General features: G+C 39.2%; 2 protein-coding genes across 5 annotated transcripts; both read left to right on the top strand.

Moving 5' to 3' along the window:
* Positions 1-72: 72 nt before the first annotated feature.
* ankrd54 (ankyrin repeat domain 54) lies at positions 73-5,823 on the top strand. Its single transcript, XM_084087193.1, has 8 exons — positions 73-760; positions 1,585-1,632; positions 1,727-1,825; positions 2,913-2,984; positions 3,095-3,142; positions 3,259-3,383; positions 5,055-5,162; positions 5,474-5,823. Exons 1-8 carry the CDS (start codon positions 394-396, stop codon positions 5,546-5,548), a joined length of 942 nt encoding a protein of 313 aa, XP_083943319.1. The 5' UTR covers positions 73-393; the 3' UTR covers positions 5,549-5,823.
* A 185-nt stretch (positions 5,824-6,008) lies between these two features.
* On the top strand, positions 6,009-25,695 carry hmgxb4a (HMG box domain containing 4a). Of its 4 annotated transcripts, none has more exons than XM_084125525.1 (13): positions 6,010-6,077; positions 8,104-8,184; positions 8,266-8,375; positions 10,452-10,530; positions 12,856-13,473; positions 14,474-14,686; positions 20,410-20,585; positions 20,675-20,756; positions 20,844-20,908; positions 21,647-21,749; positions 21,861-22,036; positions 23,263-23,385; positions 23,545-25,695. In XM_084125525.1, exons 2-13 carry the CDS (start codon positions 8,142-8,144, stop codon positions 23,587-23,589), a joined length of 1,833 nt encoding a protein of 610 aa, XP_083981651.1. In that variant the 5' UTR covers positions 6,010-6,077; positions 8,104-8,141; the 3' UTR covers positions 23,590-25,695. The 4 variants fall into 4 exon arrangements, with proteins under 4 accessions (XP_083981648.1, XP_083981651.1, XP_083981650.1 ...); XM_084125524.1 differs by having other exon boundaries at positions 8,266-8,405; XM_084125522.1 differs by having other exon boundaries at positions 6,009-6,077; positions 8,266-8,405; positions 20,675-20,908.
* The last annotated feature ends 881 nt before the right edge of the window (positions 25,696-26,576 follow it).

Genomic DNA, 26,576 nt, shown 5'->3' with positions numbered 1-26,576 from the left:
TTCATTACGCTACCACCATACGTTCTCTGAACGGACGAGTCCCTTAACAACATCGATGCTGATTGGCTATCTAGGTCACGATGAATGCAGACCAAGCAATGCGGGCGTGTTTTACTAAAAAACAAGCGCAAAACATTGAAACTGCGCCATTTTGGCTCAATTGGGCTCATAGTTCACTGCTTTTTAGAACACGGAACGATTCATATTCGACCGCACAATATTAAATCGCTATGAACGCAAAAGCAGCTCTGTTTTTTTATTTAAAAAACCTCGCTTGAAATGCAGTCTTGAAGAATAGCGCTTGTGCGACAATGTTGCGTTAGATTTGTGCAACAGATACAGTTACATTCTGTTGGTACATGCTGACATTAGTCGAGTAAACGCCTTATTGACATGGACGTGTCGAGCCCACTTGTTGCCGCTGCCTCGGACGGCGAGCGGTCCAGTTCGGAGGGCGAGTACACGGTAGCGACCGGGCCTGCAGTGAGAGACCCCGAGAGAAGCGAGGGTGAGAGGCCGATGGAGGCTGCTGCAGGTGCGGTCGGGTTCAGTATCTCGCGGCTGGACACGCTGAGCGCACTGAGACTCAACCGAACCCGACCGTCCGCGGACACGGACCTCCGGTACCTGCACCTGTTGTGGAAGCCCGGTGAACTGCTACAGGCGGGACGGAGTTCACCGGGCAAGATCACATCGAGCAGAGTGAGGCGGCTTGGAAGAGCCCGGAGGAAAATAGGGCCCATTGGAAAAGACCTGTATGGTGTGTGTGTGTGTGTGTACATGAACAGAAATGTCACAAAATAACACATTACAATTGTTACATCTTATCTAATAATAAAGATATATTTTTTTCTTGGTGCTATATATGTATAGCCTACTATGTAAATGTTGGTTAATTATTAGACCATGTTGTACCACACAAATAGGTAACAGGAAGGAACAGGAATGCTCATCAGGGCTGCATTTAAAAATACAGAAAAAACGCAGAATATTGTGAAATATTTTTTACTATGTAAAATAATGGTTTTCTATTTTAATATACTTTAAAATATAATTTAATTCTGTGACGCAAAGATGAATTTTCAGAATCCTTACTCCAGTTTTCAGTGTCGCATTATCCTTCAGAGATCATTCTAATATGCCGATTTGATTCTCAATGTTGGAAACAATTTTAGCTGCTTAATATATATTTTTTATAACCTGCCATTACTTTTTTTTTTTTTTGATGAATAAAAACTTAAAAAAGAACAGAATTTATTTAAAATAGAAATGCAGGCTTGATGAGCATAAGAGATCTCTTTCAAAAACATTAAATATATTAATGTTTCCAAATGTTTGACCGGTACTGCATGCGTGTGTGTGTGTGTGTATATATATATATATATATATATATATATATAAGCTGTTTTATTTTCTGTGATGTTTGTATTTTTCATTGTGTAATTAGCTAGTGTTTAAAATCCTAATTTGTGTGATTTTTGTGAACGTGTTGATCGTCAAAACAGATTGTTTTTATTAATATATTCAGTTGTCTTAACCGTGATCTGTTCTGTTAACCAGTTCTGTATCGTTTTCTCCTTCAAGCTGTGAAGAGGCTCAGAGAAGCTGCCAACTCCAATGATATTGACACGGGTGAGAATCATCAGCGTGACAGTAGTGGACACACTTGATGCTAAGATTTGATCTACAGTGAAATTAAAGTCTCTTCCCTTTTTTTCCCTTCTAGTTCGTAGATTGCTGGAAGATGATACTGATCCTTGTGCTGCTGATGACAAGGGCAGGACGGCCTTACACTTCTCTTCCTGCAATGGAAACGAGAGTATTGGTAAGATAAGACAAAACTGATTGATATTAAAGGGTTTGTTCAACCAAAATTTTAAATGATGTCATCATTTACTCACCCTCATGTCGTTCCAAACCCGTAAGACTTTTGTTCATCTTCGAAACACAAATGAAGATCTTTTTGATGAAATCTGAGAGCTTTCTGTCTCTCCTTAGAGAAGCTAGCCTCCCTTGGTATATCAACCAATTCTCGCAGAGACGTAAATGATATTAGTTAATGGTATAACTGGTAATGTACCAACTACCTTAATTATGGAGAGTAGAGATAATGAATATTTGATCGCAATCAAATTTACCAAGATAACGTTTGAACAGCAGTTTACACTGTGTCATTTCTTTTGTTGATTCTTAGCAAAAAACACTTTGTTCTTTCAAAATGATATGTGCTCATTAATGTGTAATTACTTCTAGCAAGTAATCAAGTATTCTCGTAAGCGTAGAATCTGCCATTTATAATACATACGAGCGAGTCGCTCGAATGGCGGCAGCCATGTTGCGCCTCCATCTTGAAAATACATTAGCCAAAGAGGGACATACCTGGAAATTCAAGCTTCGCCTTTCGCGTTTTTACACTCAGTGGCACCGTGACGAATGCGAGGGGGAGATTACTCGCGACTGCCGGCAGATTTGAAATAATACGGCCACCGTAGGAGTTAAAACGCCCTCGGAATGGGAGGGGCTAGAAAGTAATACTCAGTTGGTAGTCATAAACAATTTCACTGCTAGATGGGAGAAAATCCTGCACAGTGTAGCTTTAAATCATTCCTGCCCAAGGCATACACAAGATAAAAGGGGCAAGACCTGGTTTAGTGTGTTAAAACTCACTGTAATGGTAAGGGGCGTGGCATTTCGGAAAGACACTCGAAGCAGTTGGCCAATCACAACACTCTGGTCCAGTCGACCAATCAGAGCACATTTGAAAGAGAGGTGATGTATAGAATGTGGATGGAAGCATGAAAATCTATTCTAATAGACCCCTAAAACAAAATTAAGACTTTGTAAAAGATCATAATAGGTCCTCTTTAAACATTTTCCATTTTCTCTTTCCATCTCCACTTTTAATAATGTAGTTCAGCTGTTGCTGAGTTATGGTGCTGACCCAAACCAGAGAGACAGCCTCGGAAACACACCTCTGCATCTGGGTAAGAATGTGCAATAGCAAATTAGTTTGGTCACATATTTATTTGCATTATTATGTATAATTATATCTATATTCTAATAAGCTTACTGTGACTTAAATTGCCTTTTACAGCTGCCTGCACCAACCATGTGCCTGTCATCACTACCTTACTGCGAGGAGGTACGATTGATTATCTATGACGGAAAAACCAATGGATCTAAATCTTATTCATCCGAGATCTTTCTGATATATCTTAACAGATTCGTAATAAATTTACATTATGAACGTTCCCTCAGGTGCCCGTGTTGATGCTCTGGACCGTGCTGGAAGGACTCCTCTTCATCTTGCCCGTTCAAAGCTCAACATCTTACAAGAGGGAGACTCCCGTAGTCTAGAAACCCTCAGAGGAGAGGTCACACAGGTTATTAACACATGTCTGATGTACTTAATGCTAGGGCTGGGTATTGACACAAATGTTACGATTCAGTGCGATTTCGATTCATTTAAATATACATCGGGAACATTACGTGGCAAGGACAAAAGAATGTCTCTCAACTAATGCGGTAAACTACACAGTCAGTTGGCACATTACTATAATTTTAAAAGTTAAAATTATTATTGTATACAAACCTGTAAATTACACATTTTTGTAATAACATTTAAAATGACAAAATGTTTGTACTCCAATTGGTTTTTTGAAATAATTATAAACATTTAAATAGTGACTGTCATAACTTGGTTTGCTCTGCTTGTTTGTAGGGATGCACAATATAGCCAAAATGTTTAATTATATATCAATATGGCTATGAAAAAAATAGTAGTTATAATAATAATTATTATTACTAAAAAAAAATTACTATTGTAATATTTCACTGAAATATATATAAAAAAACATGTATCTAATGAAAATAATATAGTTTTATTTTACATTACAACTGTAACGTTTCAGAACTAATATTTATTGCTGTGTTAAATTTCTTAATTTTCAAAACGCAGGGAGCCCTTAAAGTGAAGCATTTACGAAGAACTGAACCGCTCTGAGACGCTGAAAACACCAGATCACAGTGCTTTGCTTCTCCAGTGCCGCTCCTACACTTCTGGGACAAAATCGTGATACAATAACTAAACTAAAGCATGATAAATATAGTTTACCCAAGAAAGCTTAAGTAAACATATGTAAATACATCAGTAATTATCTGAATGTACTAACTTTAGACTAATAAGCATTGCTTTTAAAGCGCTTGACAGAACTCACAGTACAGCTTGCATGATTGAACAGGAATGTGTTTTTCTTATACATTAAACCATGCACAAGAACGTTTTGATTATTGATGTATACTGACACAAACTGAAAATTACATTTCATCATGGGGTGTTTCTAACGAAACACAGTTGACTAATATTGAACCTGGAGATCTGGATTTGAGCATTGTTGTTTTATGAATTTATTGGCTTGTCAAGGCTAAATATGCATTTTTGTAACATTTTAAATTCTTACGTACTTCATTCTTGGCACATTTTCTTTCTTTTTTTCCTGAACCAAGACGCATATGCCACACTGCATGATGTCCGAGTCCAAAACAGTTATTAAATAAATATAAATCATTAAGTATTAGAAAAGAAGTTTCCACTTGACTCCGCTAAAGTTGAATCCACATTTCTATTTGCATGTTATAAAAAATATGTTTACATTATAAAGTGATATGCTACTTAAAGAATCTTTGAGAGCAAGGGGCAAGGTGGTTCGGGGGCCCTATGTACCTTGCATAATTTGCTTATAGGGAGGACTGGCACTGCACAGCACATATATTTATATACCAAAATCACATTTGATTGTGGTACTAAGCCATATTGCGAAGTCTTACTGTCTACTATGGATGTCGCTTTGGGTAAAAGCTTCTGCCGAATGCATAAATGTAATTGTAATAGCTACATGGCAAACACAATGTTAATTAATATTAATGAGCCAGACTAAGGTTTCTAATATGTACATTATATAATAATATATTATACTAGGCTCCTGTTGTACTGTACATTCTTGTATATGTGCTGTATTGGAAGATGAACCAATGATCTCTGAATATGTCTGTAGATCATTCAAATGCTGCGGGCATATCTGAATATAATGGGGCAGAGTGAGGAGAGAGAGAAACTAGAGCACATCTCAAACCAGCTGCAGAACACCCGCACCAGAAAGCAGGTACAGCTCCTCACACACATCTAAGATCAAGCTGTAGAGCGCATGTACTCAGAAGTCAGCGTTCTGTTTTCATGTTCTGGCCGATAACTGACAAATCGGTGATGTTATAACTATTCTAATTTGTAAAAATGAAAAAAATAAATATAAAATAGCTTGTAATAATAATATTGTTATGCAACACATTTAAAAAAAAATCTAAACCAATAAGGTGCTGATATATTGTGCATCTGCTAAATCCTTTTAAGTACCGTTCTCTGTCTTTGATATCATTGTATCTTTGGGACGTTGTAATTCTTAAATGTGATCCGCAGGTGGACGAGGTGACGGACCTGCTGGCCAGCTTCACGTCTCTCAGTATTCAGATGCAGAATATAGGAGACAGGTAGAGATGGATGGAAGAAAAGACGTGAGAGGATGGGACACCTGTGGCTTTTGCTTAGAAAATAGGAGAAACTATTTATATATGATGACATGCCTAAATGTATAACACAACTGTGTAATTCCGTTTATTTAAATTCAACTGAGAACATGATGAATTGCCTTTTATTTTTGTTCCTGGAACAATTCCTTTCTGTTATGCCTTTATGGTAGCGTATTATGTCACTGTTTACTGTATATCTATTTGAAAGACAGCCAAATAAATTACATAATGTCAAGAGTGTATGTGTACTCTGTCTTTGATGCAATGATGTAACAAAATGAACACTAAAGTATAAGCTGTGAATTTGCATATCGCTTTTATATAGTAAATATCGCTATTTCATACTTTTATTGTCAGTTTTTTTGGTTTGAGGGCTTTCATGTTGTGATACACTCTCTGGTCTCAAAGTCCCTCCTCCTCATCTTTGGCTGCTTTGTTGTTGACTCCCATCAAAGATGGCGTCGCGCGCCAACTAAACCCACATCCAACCCGAGGTAATATTTTGCAGATTTTTGCACAAAATGTCTTATTTCTGCATATAACTTGCATGCATTCCGTGCCATTTTTGCAGTACTGAAAAACCCCATAAAATTGCATGGTGAGAACGCTCCGTTGATCGAGTTGTAACCCGATACCGGCCTATGTGCACCGCAGCCGCGGCTCTGCGCGCGCTGGGCGATCCGTCAGAGACGCGCGACACGTCCGCAGCTGCCCGAATACACTTGAGCCGAAACAGGGAAGCGCTGGATCCTGATGAAGCGAGGGGAAGGGGGTGTGTGAGTGTGCATTTCTTCAAAAGTAGGCGGGAAATGTGCAATAATGAGTGTTGTGGGAGGCAGATCTTCTCGTTCGTGTTGTTGGGATTCCGGCGAATGTCACTGGAAGCTTGACTAAACTTGCGGCTGGAGGAAAGCTGATGTGTGTTGCTGAGTCTGATCTGTCACTAATGAGTGTGTGTGCTTCTAGCAGAAGCACATCTTCAGAGTTGTCTAACACTTCTGCATGCAACATTATTATATTAGAAGAAACCTTTTATCGTAATCAGAAGACGAAGAACTGTTTTTGTAACGAGTTCTGTTTTTTCCCCATAGTTTTTCCAGTATTAGTTCATTTCATTTCTTTGGTTTTACATTTTTAATATGTTAAGCATCATATTATTGAATTCAGTTTTATTTGTATAGTAATTGCAAACTTTTGTGGCTTTTTGTCCATAATCAAATTATCTTGGTTACACTTTATTTTAAGGTGTCCCTGTTACAGTGTAATTATACTGAGCAATATTAATTAACTACATGTTCTTACTATAGGGTTAGGGTAGGATTAGGGTTTGGTTTGGTTTAGGGTTAGTTACATTTTGAAATTATGCAGCTATTACTATAGTAACTACATGTAACTTGTGTAACAAAGACTAAATAAAGTGTTAACGATCTTTTAGTATAAAATCAGGGCTGCCAACTTTTGAGTTCATCTTGGAGTGAGAATTAGGGATGGGATTTGTATCGAGATTGAATTACAGTTCATGGATGCTGAATAGCTTTTCTGAGGTAAATGTTATGACATTGTTTTATCCGCAGTTGAAACACTGATTGAGCGCTTACACGAGACTTGATACATTCAGTAAGTTGTAGGCCTACTGGATTTTTCAACATACCCTCTGATGTTCATTCATGTTTATTTTGTGCTGTAAATAGTAGTAAAATGGATGCTTCAGGTGCCACTTGAACAGCAGGTCTGTCTATCTGTCACGCCACATTAAAGGGACAGTTCACCCAAAAATGACAATTCTGTCCTCATTTACTCACCCTCAAGTTGTTGCAAACCTGTATGAATTTCATTCTACTGCTGAACACAAAAGAAGATATTATGAATAATTTTTGTAACAGTTGTGGGGCATCATTGACTTCCTTAGTATTTTCTTTCGCCATACTATGGAAGTCAATGGGTGCCCATCATCTGTTTGGTTACCCATATTCTTCATAATATCTTCTTTTGTGAAAAGCATAAAGGTTTGGATCAACTTGAGGGTGAGTAAATGATGACAGAATTTTTCATTTTTGGATGAACTGTCTCTTTAAGAGCGCCAAAATTGCATTGTTTGAATTTCATAATAAAATTTACAAAATTTGAAAGCTGAGAATTTGTTTCATATCAAAATATTACCTGTTCTGTCTTTTGTCTGTCAGTGACAAAAGTGATATATTGTGTAATAAATACACTTTTATTGCTAAAAGACTTGGATATTTCTAAAAGTGGTAGATAAGAATACAAGTATTAGACCAACCGAAAAATACAATATTTATAATCAAATTTCATGCAAAACAATTCTACAGTTTGAGATTTGGCTGTAACAAAGTAGTACAGATAACTAGTACATACCGAAGCGCAAGTGCAAGAAACAGAATTATTAGTTACCTAAGCTGGAAAGGTCTTTGAAGATAGTTTGTTCTTTAAATACTTTGTTCTAATCAAGAGTGTTTTTTTGACTGAGCTTGATGATTTTAATCTGTTTTTGTGCATTAGAGTCACAAGACTGACCAGTCCCACCTGAAGAACCAAGAATGACTATGGCCTTTGAGGAGATAAAGAAGAAAGGAATGATGGGTAATGATTGTCAGACAAAAGCATGTTAATACACTCAAACATGTCCATTGAAAACCTTCTGCGAAACTGCATTTCTTGTAGATATTTCGGGAATGGAAGGAGAGGTCGGTCTTGTTGCTGGTCGCAGCCAAAGAGAGAAGAGGCGCTCGTATAAAGATCTGTTGAGAGAGGAAGAAGAAATCGCAGCGCAGGTGCTCAAAACCTCCAAGAAACACCACAAGGTAACAGCAGGGAGTTACGGTGACATCCAACATCAAGTTGCATCATATTGACAAGAATTATTGCCGTCCATTGATTTTACCAGTATATATGTTCTGTAACTGTGTTGCCTGTTTGTAGATTCTAATGATATTAATAAAACACGCGACTTGATGTTATGTTACCTAGGTAGATATGACATCTGGCCTGAGAAGGATTTGGACCTGTGTTTTTCCCTCTCAGGGTACTTGTCATTGACTCTTGCTTAGGGATGCTGCGATCACTCGGCTGATACTCACTTCCTATGACTCATCTCGCTACTTGTCTGATCACATAAACTGACGAAAAGATTTCTATTTTCTATTTCTATTAAGTGATGCCCTCAGCATCACTTCCTGTCATCACCTGCGTGATAGTATTAAAAGTGTCGAGAAAAGATGAAAAATGTATGTGCTGCCTCAGTCTTCCTCAAGGGTAAGTCTATTATTATAAATAATAATAATGTTGGTTACAAAGTGGGATACAATTCACAGATCTATATTAAACAACTCCCATAACAGTAGCATCTGTTTCCCCTTATTAAAGGGTTAGTTCACCCAAAATTTAAAATTCTGTCATTAATTACTCACCATCATGTCGTTCCAAACCTGGAAGACTTTCGTTCATCTTCAGAACACAAATGAAGGTATTTTCAATTAAATCTGAGAGCTTTCTGTCCCTCCATTGACAGTCTATGCAACTACCACTTTCAAACCCCAGAAAGGTAGTGAGAGGAGATCATGAAACTGATGACCACTGTGACTCCAGTGGTTTATCCTTAGTTGTATTAAGCGACTTGAGTGCTTTGTTTGCACAAAAAAACACGATTTATCACTTTATTTTCAAAATACTAGTCTCCAACACGCATTCACGCAATAACATCTGCTCTCGCGTCAACACAACACGCATCACTCTCATGAACGTGCGTTGGAGATACTTTTATGATGCCTTTACTACCTTTCTGGGGCTTGAAAGTGGTAGTTGCGTAATGTTATGTATTTTAATATAGATAATATTTTGTGTAAGCCTACTTATTTTTATCAAGCCTCTTAAAAATGTCTTTTTTAAAATGTATATTTTTGTTTATTTCATTAAAGCTACAATATGTATTTTTTTTCTCCGCTAGGGCTCGCTAACCTCTTACAATAACAAAGGCATATGTTGATGACGCATAAACCGAATTATGGAACTTGCCATCATGCTGATGGATCTAATAATGTTTATGGATGAGTGAATACATTGATGTTTTTAATGTGTTTTTAAACAGCGTGAGCGTGCCGCTAGACGTAACGCAGTTGTTACTATGGCAGTACGAGTGGAAACCAGGGATAACGCGGATATTACGTCATTGACAGGCAACAAGTGGGACAGGGCGACAGGGACGAGCCATTATTTAAAATTGGAATTTCTCTGAAATTAAAAATCTTTGGGAACTTTTGGGATATTGTAAGTACACAACTGCAGGAAATATCACACTGTGCAAGTGATTTTTGGATATTTTATTACAAAAATTGTACATATTGTAGCTTTAAAGTTACACTATGTAACTTTTTTTTGTTCAAAATTAACAACATTTAAATAATGAGTCATGAATACATCATCAATCCTTATTCCAAAACACGTTTTGTCTTACCCTGATTCACTATGGTAAGTCTATTATAAGTTTATATTTTAGACCGGGCTGGATGGTTTTTCTCTGCAAGTTGCTCCGGTTACTTTGATGTGTGTATGGTGTGTGAGTGGAAAGGTTAGTTGTCACAACGAGCGAGAAAGGTGAACATTGAGCAGCTAAATCACCAACCAAGTTACATAACGTACCTTTCAATAATTGGGAATCCGTATGCCGATTTAGAGAACAATTATCAGTAATTGTATCGTTTGTAAAACCCTGATCAGAGCATCCCTACTCAAGAGCATTCCCATTGTAGCTCTAGTATTAGATCAGTAACCATATGTGGATTGTTTCCTCACTAACATTATCTTTGTGGTACATATCATGCCTGTTTCAACATGCACTGTTGTCTTTTTAGGATTCTGACCTTTTCCTATTAGGAGGAGATTCTCACAAGAAAAAAAAGAAGCACTTGAGCGATGACTACTATCACAGAGGTGAGGAGTTTTGTCTTGTTTTATAAGGCAGCATTAGCTCTGTTCCAACATATCCCAAATTAAAAGTGTTCCAGAGCTTCTTGCTAGGATGTTACTTTCTAAGGGAGCATTCTAAATGAAATCGAGCCTCTAAAGCTACAGAAACATTATTAAAACATTCTTCATGGGCTGCTACTCAGTTAAATTGCTTTTCATGTGTACAATGCAAATAGTGCACTACGTTGAATGTTGTTCATTGATTCCAGTAGTCTTACGTTAGAATATTTGTTTTCTAAGCACAAAAAAATAAACAGCCAACACAAAAATTGGGTGAAATAGTCAATTTTATTCCTTTTTTATTTTTATATTACGTTAAAATTTTATATTTTTGTTTCTCTATTATTGTACATATTTTTATATTTAGCTGCTTTTTATAAGTTAAATTATATGAATAATCTGATATTATATATATATATTGTTTGTTGTTAAATCATTTTTAAATTACATTAAATATTAATCATTATTATATATAATAACTATGTATACCATTTTAATCATTTTATAAAATTATTAACAAATTTACTATTATCACTGCCATAGGTTCAGATTTCTGTTTCCGTATGAATACTTGATGAATACTTTTACATACTTGATGAAAACTTGCGTACCGAGGTACTTGATGAATTAATCTCTCGTGAGTAGAAACACATGGACTGCAAATACATTACCAACCAAGCAAAAACACATTCTTTCCAAGAGTTTTGTTGCGAGTCGCTCTCTCGCTGATATACCTGATGATTTTGGAGTTAATTACTTTGAATTCAATTTATCATTGTGCAAAAACAGAAAGCACATGCTTTTGTGTCAGTTTCTTGACCCGCTGGGACCCAATGTAGGATCCACCAATCAGAGAGATCCCGAATCTCGATCTATTTTTTGATTGGTTAATATCTTGTGTTTTTCTGTGGGTGCTCGATCGGCGCCGCCGCCTATGATCACTGTTAGTACTTTTTCTAATTCAAATACTTAAAGCTCCAGTGCTGATTTTTTGCCTCTCTATTGCCATCTCTGTTTGAAACATAAAATTGCAAATTAAATGTGGAGTTGTTATTACTATTATTTTAGTTTTTAGTTTTTTACGTGGGTTGTGCTTCGGCACTGCTCCTCTGCGCAGATGAATCTGTGATCGCCACATCAGAGCGGATCTGTCATTGTATATGGATTCCGATTCTTAACGATTCCTAATATTAGAAAAAAAGAATTCAGGAACAGAAACTGTAATCAAATGTAAAATATCACTGTACTTTATAAATAAAATATACATTACAGATATAGTTACAAAAGTTATTCAGTCAAGAACAGCTTTGTCTTTTGTTGTTTGATTAATGTTATTGTAAAGACGGCAGCAGGAATATTAGGCCTTCTGTGCGTACGTGTGTGCAGCACAGAAAACAGCGCACGGGTCTTCTTGCACTTGAATGGTTTAAAGGGATACTCCACTTTTTTTGGAAATAGGCTCATTTTACAACTCCTCCAGAGTTAAACAGTTGAGTTTTACCGTTTTCGAATCCATTCAGCCGATCTCCGGGTCTGGCGGTACCACTTTTAGCATAGCTTAGCATAGATCATTGAATCGGACCGGACCATTAGCATCTCTCAAAAAAATGACCAAAGAGTTTCGATATTTTTCCTATTTAAAACTTGACTCTTCTGTAGTTACATCGTGTACTAAGACCGACGGAAAATGAAAAGTTGTGATTTTCTAGGCTGATATGGCTAGGAACTATACTCTCATTCCTGCATAATAATCAAGAAACTTTGGGTGAGGAATGAGAGTATAGTTCCTAGCCATATCAGCCTAGAAAATCGCAACTTTACATTTTCCGTCGGTCTTAGTACACGATGTAACTACAGAAGAGTCAAGTTTTAAATAGGAAAAATATCAAAACTTTCATTTTTGTCAACTTTGTCATTTTTTTGAGAGAGATGCTAATGGTCCTGTCCGATTCAATGATCTATGCTAAGCTATGCTAAAAGTGGTACCGCCAGACCCGGAGATCGGCTGAATGGATTCGAAAACGGTAAAACTCAACTGTTTAACTCTGGGGGAGTTGTAAAATGAGCCTATTGCCAAAAAAAAGTGGAGTATCCCTTTAAAGTCATATTAAAATGCTCACACAGGAATCGATAAGCGAAATAGAAATGCACGTGTCTTATAGCTCAAATTCGAGCTTACGTTACGAATCGGGGTAAGCTAAGAGGACAGTTTTGAACACTGATGTCTTGTGAACTTGCTCAATAACAATATAATGCAGCTTTAAAATAGTTTCTAAACTCTCCCCACAGACCATCACAGCTCTGGTCAGCCGCCCCACAAGAAGAAGCGCAAGTCTTCAGATCACTCGCCCTCCCTCTCCTCCTCGTCCCACTCCACAGACACAGCCATGGGCCTCCTGGAGGCCATTACCTCCCCGCTGGCCACGGGCACCGACCCCACCCCGCACTTCTACAAAAAACCCTCCTACCCTCCCCACGCCTCCTCGCACTCCTCCAAAGACCGCAAACAGGACAGCGGCTCTAAGAGCAGCCACTCCTTTTCGCACTCGCGTCCGCCCGGCTCGTCCTCGTCTAAAAAGCATTCCTCCTCCTCGAAGTCACTGCTGTTCCATGGAGGAGCTGGAAAAGGAGAGCCGCTGACGCTCTGTGAAGCTGAAGGGCTGAAGATGAAGCTCATCCTTTCTTCAAAAGAGAAGAACGAAGGTGTCGGGACGAACGAGGGATTCTCCTTCCCGGTCCATTCTTCTTCCTCTTCAGGTGTGGCAGGTCATCATTCGTCCTCTAGCTCGAAGAAAGGAGGGATGAAGAAGGAGAAAGACAAAGACAAAATGATGCCGAAGCCACCCAAGAAAAAGCAGCACAGCCGAGAGCCGCTGCCTGTAGTGGGGAAAGAGGTGGAGGTCGTGGGTGAGTGGGGAATTACACTTTTCAGTTTAAACTGTTCTTTAATATGAGTTTTCGAGTAATATTGGGTCTACTGATACATGACATTGGTGGATCTTTAAAGCAAAGCACCCAATAACTGTATTCACATGTATAGTAACTTATTCAATGTATTGTTTCATTAAATAAAATGATATTTAATAATAATAATTGAATAATAACAAATAATAATAATAAAGTTTAGAGAAATAAAGTTTTAATATCTAAAACAAAGATATACACTACTGATTAAAAGTTTTGGGTCAGTAAGATTTGTTTTTGAAAAAAGAAACATTCTTTTATTCAGCAAGATTGCATTAAATTGATCAAAAGTGACAGTAAAAACATATTTTGAACTTTCTATTAATCACACAAAAATTATCACTCTTTTGAACATTGATAATAATAATAAATGTTTATTGAGCACCAAATCATCATATTATAATGATTTCTGAAGGACACTGTGACACATGATTTCATGTGACACTGAAGACTGGAGTAATGATGCTGAAAATTCAGCTTTGATATCACAGGAATAAATTACATTTTAAAATATATTAAAATAGAAAACAGCTATTTTAAATTGTAATAATATTTCACATTTGTTAGTGTTTTTACTGAATGATTGATCAAATAAATGCAGCCTTGGTTTAGATTTAGATGAATAACAACAACATATAAATATAATGGCATAAATATCAACAATATTAGTAATTTTTATTTAAAGAAAATAAAAAAGTAATATATTTTAATATTGTATATTGAAAAAACATATATATATATTTTTTTGCTGAATCTATTTTTCTTTAACTGAAACATAATCTGTGTCGGTATCAGTCATAAAAAGTCAATACTGGTCAATCTTTACTTATGGTGTCTGAATAATTACAAACTTTCAACATCCAATTGTCCAAAAGCTCTAAAAAACAAAGAAATGAAACCCTCACAGACACTAACCAATCATTTTTCTGTTGGTATTCATCAGGTCATTACGGAGGCATGGGAGGAGACAGCTCATCTTCGGGAGGAGAACTAGAGGCCGGCGAGCTGGTGATTGACGACTCGTACACACATCTTTCAAAAAAGAAGAAAAAGAGCAAGAAGAGCAAAAAGAAAAAGGATAGAGAGCGAGACAGAGAGAAAGGATCCAGGGAGAAGAAACACAGCAAAGGAAGTGGAGGGAAGAAAAGCTGTCCAGGTGAGACACATTTCTTTAAGGCAAGACACCCCAGGTGAATTGGGTAAAACATTTAACTAATATATAGTTGGTTGATTAGATCGATGATCGATTACATTAAGAACTGCAACCATTTTTTGTATTACAAGTTTTCTGAAATGTTGTGTTTAAGGGTGTGTTCACACTTGGCATGTTTGGTTTGATTAAAACGAACTGGTGCGATTGCTCTGTTAGTGCGGTTCATTTGAATAAGTATGAACGCTGCCATCTGAACCCTGGTGCGCACCAAACAAACGGACCGAGACCAGAAAAGATGTGTCTCGGTCTGCTTTCAGACGAACTCTGGTGCGGTTCGAATGAAATATTAACAAAACACGGACCAAAGACAACTAAACGAACCAAAAACAGGACGTGATGTCACAAGATGCGTCCCTAAAAAGGACCGAATGCTCATCAGAGTTCACTACAGGCATCAGAACCACGTCTCCTCACTGCAGATCTTCATTTGTGTGTGACGGAGGGATTCCTGCCTCTGTTTTGACTCCTTTACACATTTAATAAGCTCTTCATGAGTTAAAAGCTCTATCTCAAAATCGTATTTTTTGGTCCGGACCAAAAGAACTAAGCGTTAATGCGTTAATTAAATTTGCTCTAACTTGCATAAATGTCCAGAAGAGAAATCTGAACACTGGATAAAGCCAGGTTCAAACTTCTTGTTTCATTATGTTGACATATTAGAGTCAAAAGGTTTTTATTTCTTTTTATTACTCCATACATCTGAAAACACTGTCAACAGCCAGAAAAAGAAAAAAAAACATTTCCACCATGTTTTGAAGAATAAATTTAGGCAAATAAAATATGAACAAACCCTCTGTGGAAACCTTAAAGACATTATATATATATATATATACACTCACCTAAAGGATTATTAGGAACACCATACTAATACTGTGTTTGACCCCCTTTCGCCTTCAGAACTGCCTTAATTCTACGTGGCATTGATTCAACAAGGTGCTGAAAGCATTCTTTAGAAATGTTGGCCCATATTGATAGGATAGCATCTTGCAGTTGATGGAGATTTGTGGGATGCACATCCAGGACACAAAGCTCCCATTCCACCACATCCCAAAGATGTGTGCTCTATTGGGTTGAGATCTGGTGACTGTGGGGGCCATTTTAGTACAGTGAACTCATTGTCATGTTCAAGAAACCAATTTGAAATGATTCGAGCTTTGTGACATGGTGCATGTGGCGAGGGGGGCGTAGTTTTGCGAAGTCTGTAGCGGGAGAGAGTCCCCCCCTCGATGGGCCCCCTCCCCGGGGAAGAGGCCTGGGGAAAGATCCTGGCTCCGCGGATCCCCCTGTCCTCCACCTTGGAGCGGGCCTCGGCGGCAGATTCCCCCGGTACCTGGGAAGGGGAGAGGGCTTAGGGGGGGGGGTTAGAGAGAGAGAGAGAGAGAGAGAAGCGGATGGTAGGGGTTCGCCGACCCCTGGGCACGCCACCATTTGGTCCTCCGCCAGCTGGATGGCCTGGTTCAGCGACGTCGGGCGGTGGCACTGGACCCACTGCGCGGTCTGTCCTGGCAACCGCGCCACGAACTGCTCCAGCACCACACGGTCGATGATTTCCTCGACGTCGCTTTCGTCGGCCATCAGCCACTTGCGGCATGAGTCCCGGAGCTGTTGGGCCATGATGAAGGGTCGACCAGACTCCTCGAGGTTCAGTGTCCTGAACCTCTGCCGATGTTGTTCCGGAGTCCAGCCAACCCGCTGAAGAATGGCCCGCTTGAGATCCTGATAGACCAGGAGATTCTGGACTGGCAGTTGGTGCGCGGCTACCTGCGCCTCTCCTGACAGCAGGGGTATCAGCCGCATTGGCCAGTCCGTCGAGGGCCATCCCCGGTCCTCAGCCGACCTCTCAAATAGCTCCAGGAATGCCTCCGGATCATCCTGGGGACCCATTTTATTGAGAGGTATCGGCGAGGACGAGTCTTTGCCTGATGGGGGGACGGCCCTAACCTCCCGGTCTATCCAGCTCCGGAACAGCTCGCGGTCTTCATGCTGGCCTCGGAGGAGCGCCTCGAACCGTTTGTCCTGCTCCTCCTTTATGGCCAGCAGATGTTGATGTTGCTCCTGGTGAAGACCAGCGAGCGATTGAATGATGTCCGCAAATGGCGTACCTGGCGGAGTCTGCATGGCGGCGGCGATCTTCTTCCTTCCCGGGTTTCGGCACCAGTGTAACGAGGTTCAAAGTTGTATTTGCAAGGAAGGAAGAAGACAGGGGTCGGCGTGACTGAAACACTCACACTTTATTATAAAAGAAAACAAATAAACAAAAGGGGCGCACGTAGCGCATTCACCGTGCCACGCACAGCAATAACAAAATACAAACAACAAAGACGGCTTCCACTCAAAGACAACAGCATACGTGTGAGGTTCCAGTCCAACTCTCTCTCTCATCTCCTCCCGCATGCTGGCTTATATCCGGTCTCTCCACGCCAATCACTGCAATCAGACACAGGTGTTCATCATTTTGCACTTGACCTACTTACTCACCGATCGGCCCCCTCCTTTCTCTCCCGCTACAGACTTCGCAAAACCACGCCCCCCTCGCCACAGTGCATTATCCTGCTGGAAGTAGCCATCAGAGGATGGGTACATGGTGGTCATAAAGGGATGGACATGGTCAGAAACAATGCTCAGGTAGGCTGTGGCATTTAAACGATGCCCAATTGGCACTAAGGGGCCTAAAGTATGCCAAGAAAACATCCCCCACACCATTACACCACCACCACCAGCCTGCACAGTGGTAACAAGGCATGATGGATCCATGTTCTCATTCTGTTTATGCCAAATTCTGACTCTACCATCTGAATGTCTCAACAGAAATCGAGACTCATCAGACCAGGCAACATTTTTCCAGTCTTCAACTGTCCAATTTTGGTGAGCTCGTGCAAATTGTAGCCTCTTTTTCCTATTTGTAGTGGAGATGAGTGGTACCCGGTGGGGTCTTCTGCTGTTGTAGCCCATCCGCCTCAAGGTTGTGCGTGTTGTAGCTTCACAAATGCTTTTCTGCATACCTCGGTTGTAACGAGGTAACGGTTATTTCAGTCAAAGTTGCTCTTCTATCAGCTTGAATCAGTCGGCCCATTCTCCTCTGACCTCTAGCATCAACAAGGCATTTTCGCCCACAGGACTGCCGCATACTGGATGTTTTTCCCTTTTCACACCATTCATTGTAAACCCTAGAAATGGTTGTGCGTGAAAATCCCAGTAACTGAGCAGATTGTGAAATACTCAGACCGGCCCGTCTGGCACCAACAACCGTGCCACGCTTTAATTAATGAGAAATTGAACAGGTGTTCCTAATAATCCTTTAGGTGAGTGTATATACAGTGAGGAAAATAAGTATTTGAACACCCTGCTATTTTGCAAGTTCTCCCACTTGGAAATCATGGAGGGGTCTGAAATTGTCATCGTAGGTGCATGTCCACTGTGAGAGACATAATCTAAAAAAAAAATCCAGAAATCACAATATGTGATTTATTTGTATGATACAGCTGCAAATAAGTATTTGAACACCTGTCTATCAGCTAGAATTCTGACCCTCAAAGACCTGTTAGTCTGCTTTTAAAATGTCCACCTCCACTCCATTTATTATCCTAAATTAGATGCACCTGTTTGACGTCGTTAGCTGCATAAAGACACCTGTCCACCCCATACAATCAGTAAGAATCCAACTACTAACATGGCCAAGACCAAAGAGCTGTCCAAAGACACTAGAAACAAAATTGTACACCTCCACAAGGCTGGAAAGGGCTACGGGGAAATTGCCAAGCAGCTTGGTGAAAAAAGGTCCACTGTTGGAGCAATCATTAGAAAATGGAAAAAGCTAAACATGACTCAATCTCCCTCAGACTGGGGCTCCATGCAAGATCTCACCTCGTTGGGTCTCAATGATCCTAAGAAAGGTGAGAAATCAGCCCAGAACTACACGGGAGGAGCTGGTCAATGACCTGAAAAGAGCTGGGACCACCGTTTCCAAGGTTACTGTTGGTAATACACTAAGACGTCATGGTTTGAAATCATGCATGGCACGGAAGGTTCCCCTGCTTAAACCAGCACATGTCAAGGCCCGTCTTAAGTTTGCCAATGACCATTTGGATGATCCAGAGGAGTCATGGGAGAAAGTCATGTGGTCAGATGAGACCAAAATAGAACTTTTTGGTCATAATTCCACTAAACGTGTTTGGAGGAAGAAGAATGATGAGTACCATCCCAAGAACACCATCCCTACTGTGAAGCATGGGGGTGGTAGCATCATGCTTTGGGGGTGTTTTTCTGCACATGGGACAGGGCGACTGCACTGTATTAAGGAGAGGATGACCGGGGCCATGTATTGCGAGATTTTGGGGAACAACCTCCTTCCCTCAGTTAGAGCATTGAAGATGGGTCGAGGCTGGGTCTTCCAACATGACAATGACCCGAAGCACACAGCCAGGATAACCAAGGAGTGGCTCTGTAAGAAGCATATCAAGGTTCTGGCGTGGCCTAGCCAGTCTCCAGACCTAAACCCAATAGAGAATCTTTGGAGGGAGCTCAAACTCCGTGTTTCTCAGCGACAGCCCAGAAACCTGACTGATCTAGAGAAGATCTGTGTGGAGGAGTGGGCCAAAATCCCTCCTGCAGTGTGTGCAAACCTGGTGAAAAACTACAGGAAATGTTCGACCTCTGTAATTGCAAACAAAGGCTACTGTACCAAATATTAACATTGATTTTCTCAGGTGTTCAAATACTTATTTGCAGCTGTATCATACAAATAAATAGTTAAAAAATCATATATTGTGATTTCTGGATTTTTTTTTTTTAGATTATGTCTCTCACAGTGGACATGCACCTACGATGACAATTTCAGACCCCTCCATGATTTCCAAGTGGGAGAACTTGCAAAATAGCAGGGTGTTCAAATACTTATTTTCCTCACTGTGTATATATATATATATATATATATATATATATATATATATATATATATATATATATATATATATGTAAATGCTGGAGATTTCTGGCTCAGTGCATGAGAAAAAACTCATTTTGAGAAAATGGCCTTTAAAAGATGTGTATTGTAATTAAAATCCTCAGATGCAAATAGATAACGTGTAATAAAATAAACACTTAAAAGTGTATTATTGATGTTTTGAAGTCTAAAACATGTTATGATAGCCCAAAATCTAAACATTTAACAGTGCATGATAAACAATTGCTGTGTCCGAAATCACATACTTCCCTACTATATAGTATGCGAAAAGCAGTACGCCAACAGAGAAGTATGTCCAAATGCATAGTATGCGAAAAACAGTAGGTGTAAAAACATGACCTACTTCTTCCGGCGAGATTCTGAAGTGTGCATACGATGGACCACGTTACTATCCCATGAGGCCATGGGAGAATATTTATGAATGACAGTGAAGTGACGCTGGTAGGTCACGTGACAGTAACTACATAACAGATTTCATTCATAATACCCATATTCATACTATACAGAACAGACTTTTTTAACGGTTGCGAAGTAAATTCAAATTCAAATGTAGTGCCTACTCAGACAGTTGTGATTTCAGATGCAGTGAATGTTTTTGTGTCTTGCCTTAAAGCTAAAACCGATGGATTGTTGTTTTTCATTTTACTGTGGTTACACTGAATCTGATTTTACTGAATTAAACTTGTCTCTCTCTGCTAATCAGGTGATCAGTCTAGAAGCCACTCCCATTCTCACAGCTCATCCAATCACAGCACTTCTGGTGGCATGTACGCAATGGCTCCACCCACCTCATCCCATCACCATCAAAGCATTGAACTGATGGGTGAGAAGAAGAAGAAGAAGGAGGAAAAGGAGAAAGAGAAACATGACAAGGACAAGGTCAATTAAATCTCTTTCTTGAACCGGTTTAAACACCTTGAGGTTTGATTTTTGCAGTCATTTTAATGTTCTGTCATTCATCCCGTCAGCCGAAGAAGAAGAACATGACAGCCTATCAGGTGTTCTGTAAAGAGTACAGGGTCAATATCAACGCAGAGCAGCCTGGATTAGGTGAGTTCTGTTGTTCTCTGCACCTGATCTGTCAATCATCTGTGCTGTTTCGTGATTGGTTGAATATTTGTTCTTTTTCCGCCTCAGTCTTTGGGGAGCTGAGTAAGAAACTCGCAGAGGTGTGGAAACAGCTGCCTGAAAAAGACAAACTGGTCAGCACCTTTTACCTTTACTTTATAGATTTCAAATAAAATAAATGACTTGTTGTTATTGTGCATTGTGTGTATTATTGTGTCTTTTAGTATCTTTTATCAAAATGTAACTTGCTTCATTTCTCAAATGACTTTCCTTTTCCACTGGTTAATGTTAACTAATTTTGTCATTGTTTTAGGCTATTGTAATGGATTATGTATAATTTGTCAATATATATATATATATATATATATATATATATATATATATGTAATGCTAGTTAATGCTCATAAAGAGGCCAGAGTAATTTTAGTATTATTTATATGCTATTAATAGTTTATTAATATTTTGAATGAGCTTATTTTTAGATTTTTTGTTGAAATTTCTTTTATTTTAAGTTTTAGTAATTGAATGTGCTTTTGTCATTTTTTATTATTATTTATATTTAGCTTTAACTTATTTTATTTTATTTTAATTAATTTTAGTACATCAGCTTAAACTTCTTTATTTCATTTTGCAAAACAGGCAATATTTTTCATCTAGTATTTACATTTTATTTCAGCTTTATTTCAATTACCGAAAACCATTTCTAATAGTTTTAGTTAACAATAACAAAACTGAAAGTAGCAAGGAAATAACAAGTAAAATGGGTCGTTTCATGTTGGCTTTAAACACTTAATGGCAGCGTTTTGTAATTTCCGTCAGATGTGGGACAGTGTTGCATATCCTCTCTTTCTGCCCTCTTTCTGACACTGAAGGTTTGGAGACAGAAAGCTCAATATCTCCAGCACAAGCAGAATAAAGCTGAAGCTATGACGGTCAAGCGGAAAACCTTAACAACCTCAGACAGTAAAAGTAAAGGTGAGACCAAAGCTGTTTCTCAGTTAACTATCTTACACATTTCATTTTTTCTCATGTATCGACATATTTCTTGAGCCCTTTCTTTAGTACCCGTGTATCTGCTTGTCTCAGGCTCCAGTAAAGGTGTGAGTTTAGGAGCAGGATTGGCCCCTCAGGGCCGCTCGTCTCTGGGTATGTCGTTGTCTCCGGTGCGGGTGCCTGATGTGGACCCCATAGATGCAGCAGCTCACCTGCAGCTGTTGGGCGAGTCGCTGTCTCTGATTGGACACCGACTTCAGGAAACGGAGGTTTGTATCACAAAAATGTCCCTTTTAGAAGGCTTTCCACATATACACTGATGAGCCAAAACATTATGAGCAGTCACAAGTGAAGCGAATATCGTTGATCATCTCGTAACAAGGACACACATTGAGATCTGGGTAGATTAGATAGAAAGCAAACAATCAGTTCTCGTAATCAACATGTTGGATGCAGGAGAAATGGGCAGGAATAAAGATCTGAGCGACTTTGACACGGGCCAAACTGTTCTGGCAAGGCGATTGGCTCAGAGTATCTCTGAAACGGAGAGCCTCCTTTTGCAGCTAATACAGCATCAGTTCATCTTAGGAATGACAGACACAAGTCCTTCACAGTGGCCAGGGGGATTTTGAGCCATTCCTCTTCTAGAACAGTGGACAGGTTACTATGTGATGCTTGTGTGTCGCTCTCGGTCAGCAGTGATGAGGGTTTATCAGCAGAGTTCGAGAAGGGACGAACCTCAAACCAGAGACAGGGTGTTAGACGCCCAAGACTCATCAGTGCACGAGGGCAATGAACGCTGTCCCGTCTGGGCTGAGCCAACAGAAGGTGTACAGTGGCACACAACATTTAAGGATGGTCATGGGAGGAATGTGTCACAACACACTCTGCTGCGTAGACTCTGACCAATCAGAGCCCATGATGGCCCTTGTCCACCTTCGAAAGCACCTACAATGGGCACGCGAGTATCTGCAGTGGAAGAAGGTCGCCTGGTCCGATGAGTCCTGTTTTCTTTTACATCATGTGGACGGCTGTGATGGGAAAGTGATGCACTGTGGGACGACGATGTCAAGCCAATGGAGGGAGTGTGACGCTCTGGACAACGTTCTGCTGGGAAACCCTGAGTCCGGCCAATCATGTGGACGTAAATTTGACACGCGACACCAAGCTAAACATTATTGCAGACCAGGTACACCCCTTCATGACACTGGGGTTCCCTGGTGGAAGTGGCTCTTTCAGCAGGATAATCTGTAAGATGTGCTGGACCAACCAGTTTGATCCACCTCACGACCTACAGGACTTGAAGGACCTGCTGTTAAGGTCTTGGTGTCAAATACCACAGGACACCTTCAAGGGGTCTTGTAGAGTCCATGCCTCAGCGGTCCGGTGCTATTTTGGCAACACACAGAGGACTAAGCCATATTAGGCATGTGTTCATAATGTTTTGTCTCATCAGTGTAGATTATCTTCATAAACGTCTCTGTTCGTCCTGCAGGGGATGGTGGCGGTGTCTGGCAGTCTTTCGGTTCTGCTGGACTCTATTTTATGTGCTCTTGGTCCATTAACCTGCCTGACAGCACAAGTTCCCCAGCTCAACGGCTGTCCACGCAACGTCCTGGTGAGACACACTTTCACACATTGCAGTTTTTTATTATGGTGTCCCGAACAATTCACTTGTTTTCTACAAAATGTTTACAAAAGCTTCTTATTTGCGATTCAAATGCACAGTTTATGATTTCAACTCTTCTCCTGACCCTCACCTACTTTTTCTTTGCAGTCAAACACTTTGGACAACATCGCTTACATAATGCCTGGACTATGAATCTCTTAAAAGGCACTTACAAGAGACTGGGTTACATTTGGACATATTCCTAGAAGCACCAAACAGAGGACCAGAGTTGTTTTTTTTAACTTTTTCTGATCAATGGACATTCTTAATCTCTGACATGTTTTTAAAAATTGTATTTAAAATGTTAGTCATTTTTTTATTGTTGTTAGAAAAAGAAAAAAAATCCTATTTTAGAGGACACTTTTGAAGTTTCCCTTTTGTGTTTGTGTTGGCGTCTCAAAATTTCAAGGTCTGTTTAAAGATGTGTTTGTGAGTATATGTGATCAAATTCACATGCTTTTTATGTTTTATACAAATATACAGTTTAGTTTTATGGCCCAATGTTGTTGTTTTCTAATTTAACATTGACTTAATTTATATCAACTGCAGTTTAACTGCGCTATCATCATTTCATGTCTTACATATTGTATTTTTGTAATGTAAATGTTGTAATAATATACTGGGATTGGACGATGAAAGTGAAACACCTGGTTTTAGACCACAGTAATTATTATACTCCTTTTGCAGCTAATACAGCATCAGTTCATCTTAGGAATGACAGACACAAGTCCTTCACAGTGGCCAGAGGGATTTTGAGCCATTCCTCTTCTAGAACAGTGGACAGGTCACTATGTGATGCTGAAAACGTTTTCTGACTATCTCCTCCAAAATTCCTCAAAGTGGCTCAAAATATTTAGATCTGGTGACTGTGCAGGCCATTGGAGATGTTCAACTTCACTTTCATGTTCATCAAACCATTCTGTCACAAGTCTTGCTGTGTGTGTTGGTGCATTATCATGCTGATGCACGGCACCCCCTTCAGGGTACAGTGTTTTTAAGCATTAGGTGCACACGGTCCTTCAGAATGGTTCGGCAGTCCTTGGCAGTGATGCGTCCATCAAGCACAGTAGGGAATGCCATGATATCGCAGCCCAAACCATCACTGACCCTGATCCACCCAGTTCTTCACTCTGGGCAGCAACAGACTGGGTGTTAAGCTTCTCCACACCGTAACTCTCAAGGACTCATCAGAGAACAATACATGTTTCACATTGTCCACAGCCCAAGATTTCCTCTGCCTGCACCAATGAAACCAACTTTTGGCATTGGCACGAGTGACCAAAGGTTTGGCTATAGCAGCCCGTCCATGAATATTGACTCTGTGAAGCTCCAGACAAACAGTTTTGGTGGAACCAGGAGAGTCGAGGTGCACATTTAATTATGCAGTGAGTTGGGCAGCTGTGGTTTTATGTTGTTTTGGAGACAATCTGGGTTGTACCTGGACAATCCTTTCAGACAGCTTCCTCTTGCGTCAACAGTTACTCCTGCTGGATGTACCCTGGATCCCACAGCTATCGATTCACCACAAAGACTTGCTGTCCTGGTCACAGATGAGGCAGCGAGACGCGCACCAACAATCTGCCTCTTTTGATCTCTGATATGTCTCCCGTTATGTTGTGTATTGCAATATTTTATGTACAGCTGTGCTCTGCTGATTCAACCTTCTCTCTGCTCTTACTGATGGAATGTGGAATCAGTGAAGATTGGCTGCATATACAGACATGAAACCTCCAACTCTATATTGGCCAGTGTTTCAGTTTCATTGTCCAACCCCTGTAGTTTTCAAGTTTTGGCACGTTTACAGGACAAGCATGTATAAAATCATTTTAAAGGTGCACTAAGTATTTTTATTTATTTTTTTCTTTTAAAAATGTTTTATACCTTAAGAAACCATAGCTCATTTCACAAATATTTTTATAATAATGTACACTTACATGACATGAAGACCCCAGTCATATCAGTGGGTCCCACTACATGGTAGCCTTAATTTTGAAATCACATGATCAGATGAATACTTATCACATCTGGCTAACCTGCTCACTTCCGGTTGCTGAATAACTTTATCAAATATGCCTGTGAATATTTTACAGTGGCATCAACTAAAGTGATGCGGTGTCCAACTTGATGGGTATCAGTAGGCATAAAATAATTTCTTGCTACACCAACAATTTAGTTCACCTTTAAAGTGATCATTTTAAACAAGTGATTGTTGGTAGTTTTAGAAGATGGAAAAATAAGTAAAATATATTTGCATTGATATATGTGCATTTTGCATTGACTTATTTCCATTAAATCTCAAAGATCTAAAGTGGGTTTGTTGTTATAAAATATTTTTATAAATGAATTTTCCTGATGTGCACATACGGTGGCCTCCAACAAATATTTGGAAGCACTGTGCCAATCAAAAGTTTGGAAACATTAAAGTTTTTTTATGTTTTTGAAAGTAGTTTCTTTCTCAAGGCTGCATTTATTTGATTAAAAATACTGTTAAAAAAAACAGAAAATTCAGCTTTGTCATCCCAGGAATAAATGACATTTTAAAATATATTACAACAGAAACAAGTTCATTTAAATTGTAATAATATTTCACATTATTACTTTTTTACAGTATTTTTGATCAAATAAATGCCGCCTCAGTGAGATTAAGAGACTACTTTCAAAAACATTAATGTTTCCAGACTTCTGAATTTCAGTGTATTAGATTGTATCAGATTATAAACTTCAAGAGTAACTACATTTGTGTAGTTCATCACATTCAGGATGATCATTTTTCATTAAAGGGATAGTTGACCAAAAAAAAAGAAAATTCTGTCATCATTTAATCACCCTTATGTCGTTCCAAACCTGTATGAGATTCCTTCTTATGCAGAATATAAAAGATATTTTGAAGAATTCTGGTTACCAAACTGTTTCAGTTCCCATTGACTTACGGACAAATATATGGACAAAAATTACAATGGAAATCAATAGGAACTGAAACTGCTTAACAAAATTCTACAAAATATTGTTTATGTTCTACAGAACAAAGAAAGTCATAGGGTGAGTGAATTATGACAGATTTTTCGTTTTTGCTATCAACTATCACCCACTTCATGACTATATTTTGTCTTCATTTTGAAACAGTATATCCACTGTTTTAT

The sequence above is a fragment of the Abramis brama genome (assembly GCF_963993115.1).
Source record: "Abramis brama genome assembly, chromosome: 1".
NCBI classification, from domain to species: domain Eukaryota; kingdom Metazoa; phylum Chordata; class Actinopteri; order Cypriniformes; family Leuciscidae; genus Abramis; species Abramis brama.
Note: the sequence above shows the minus strand (reverse complement) of the source record. Positions and strands in the feature narration are given on the sequence as shown.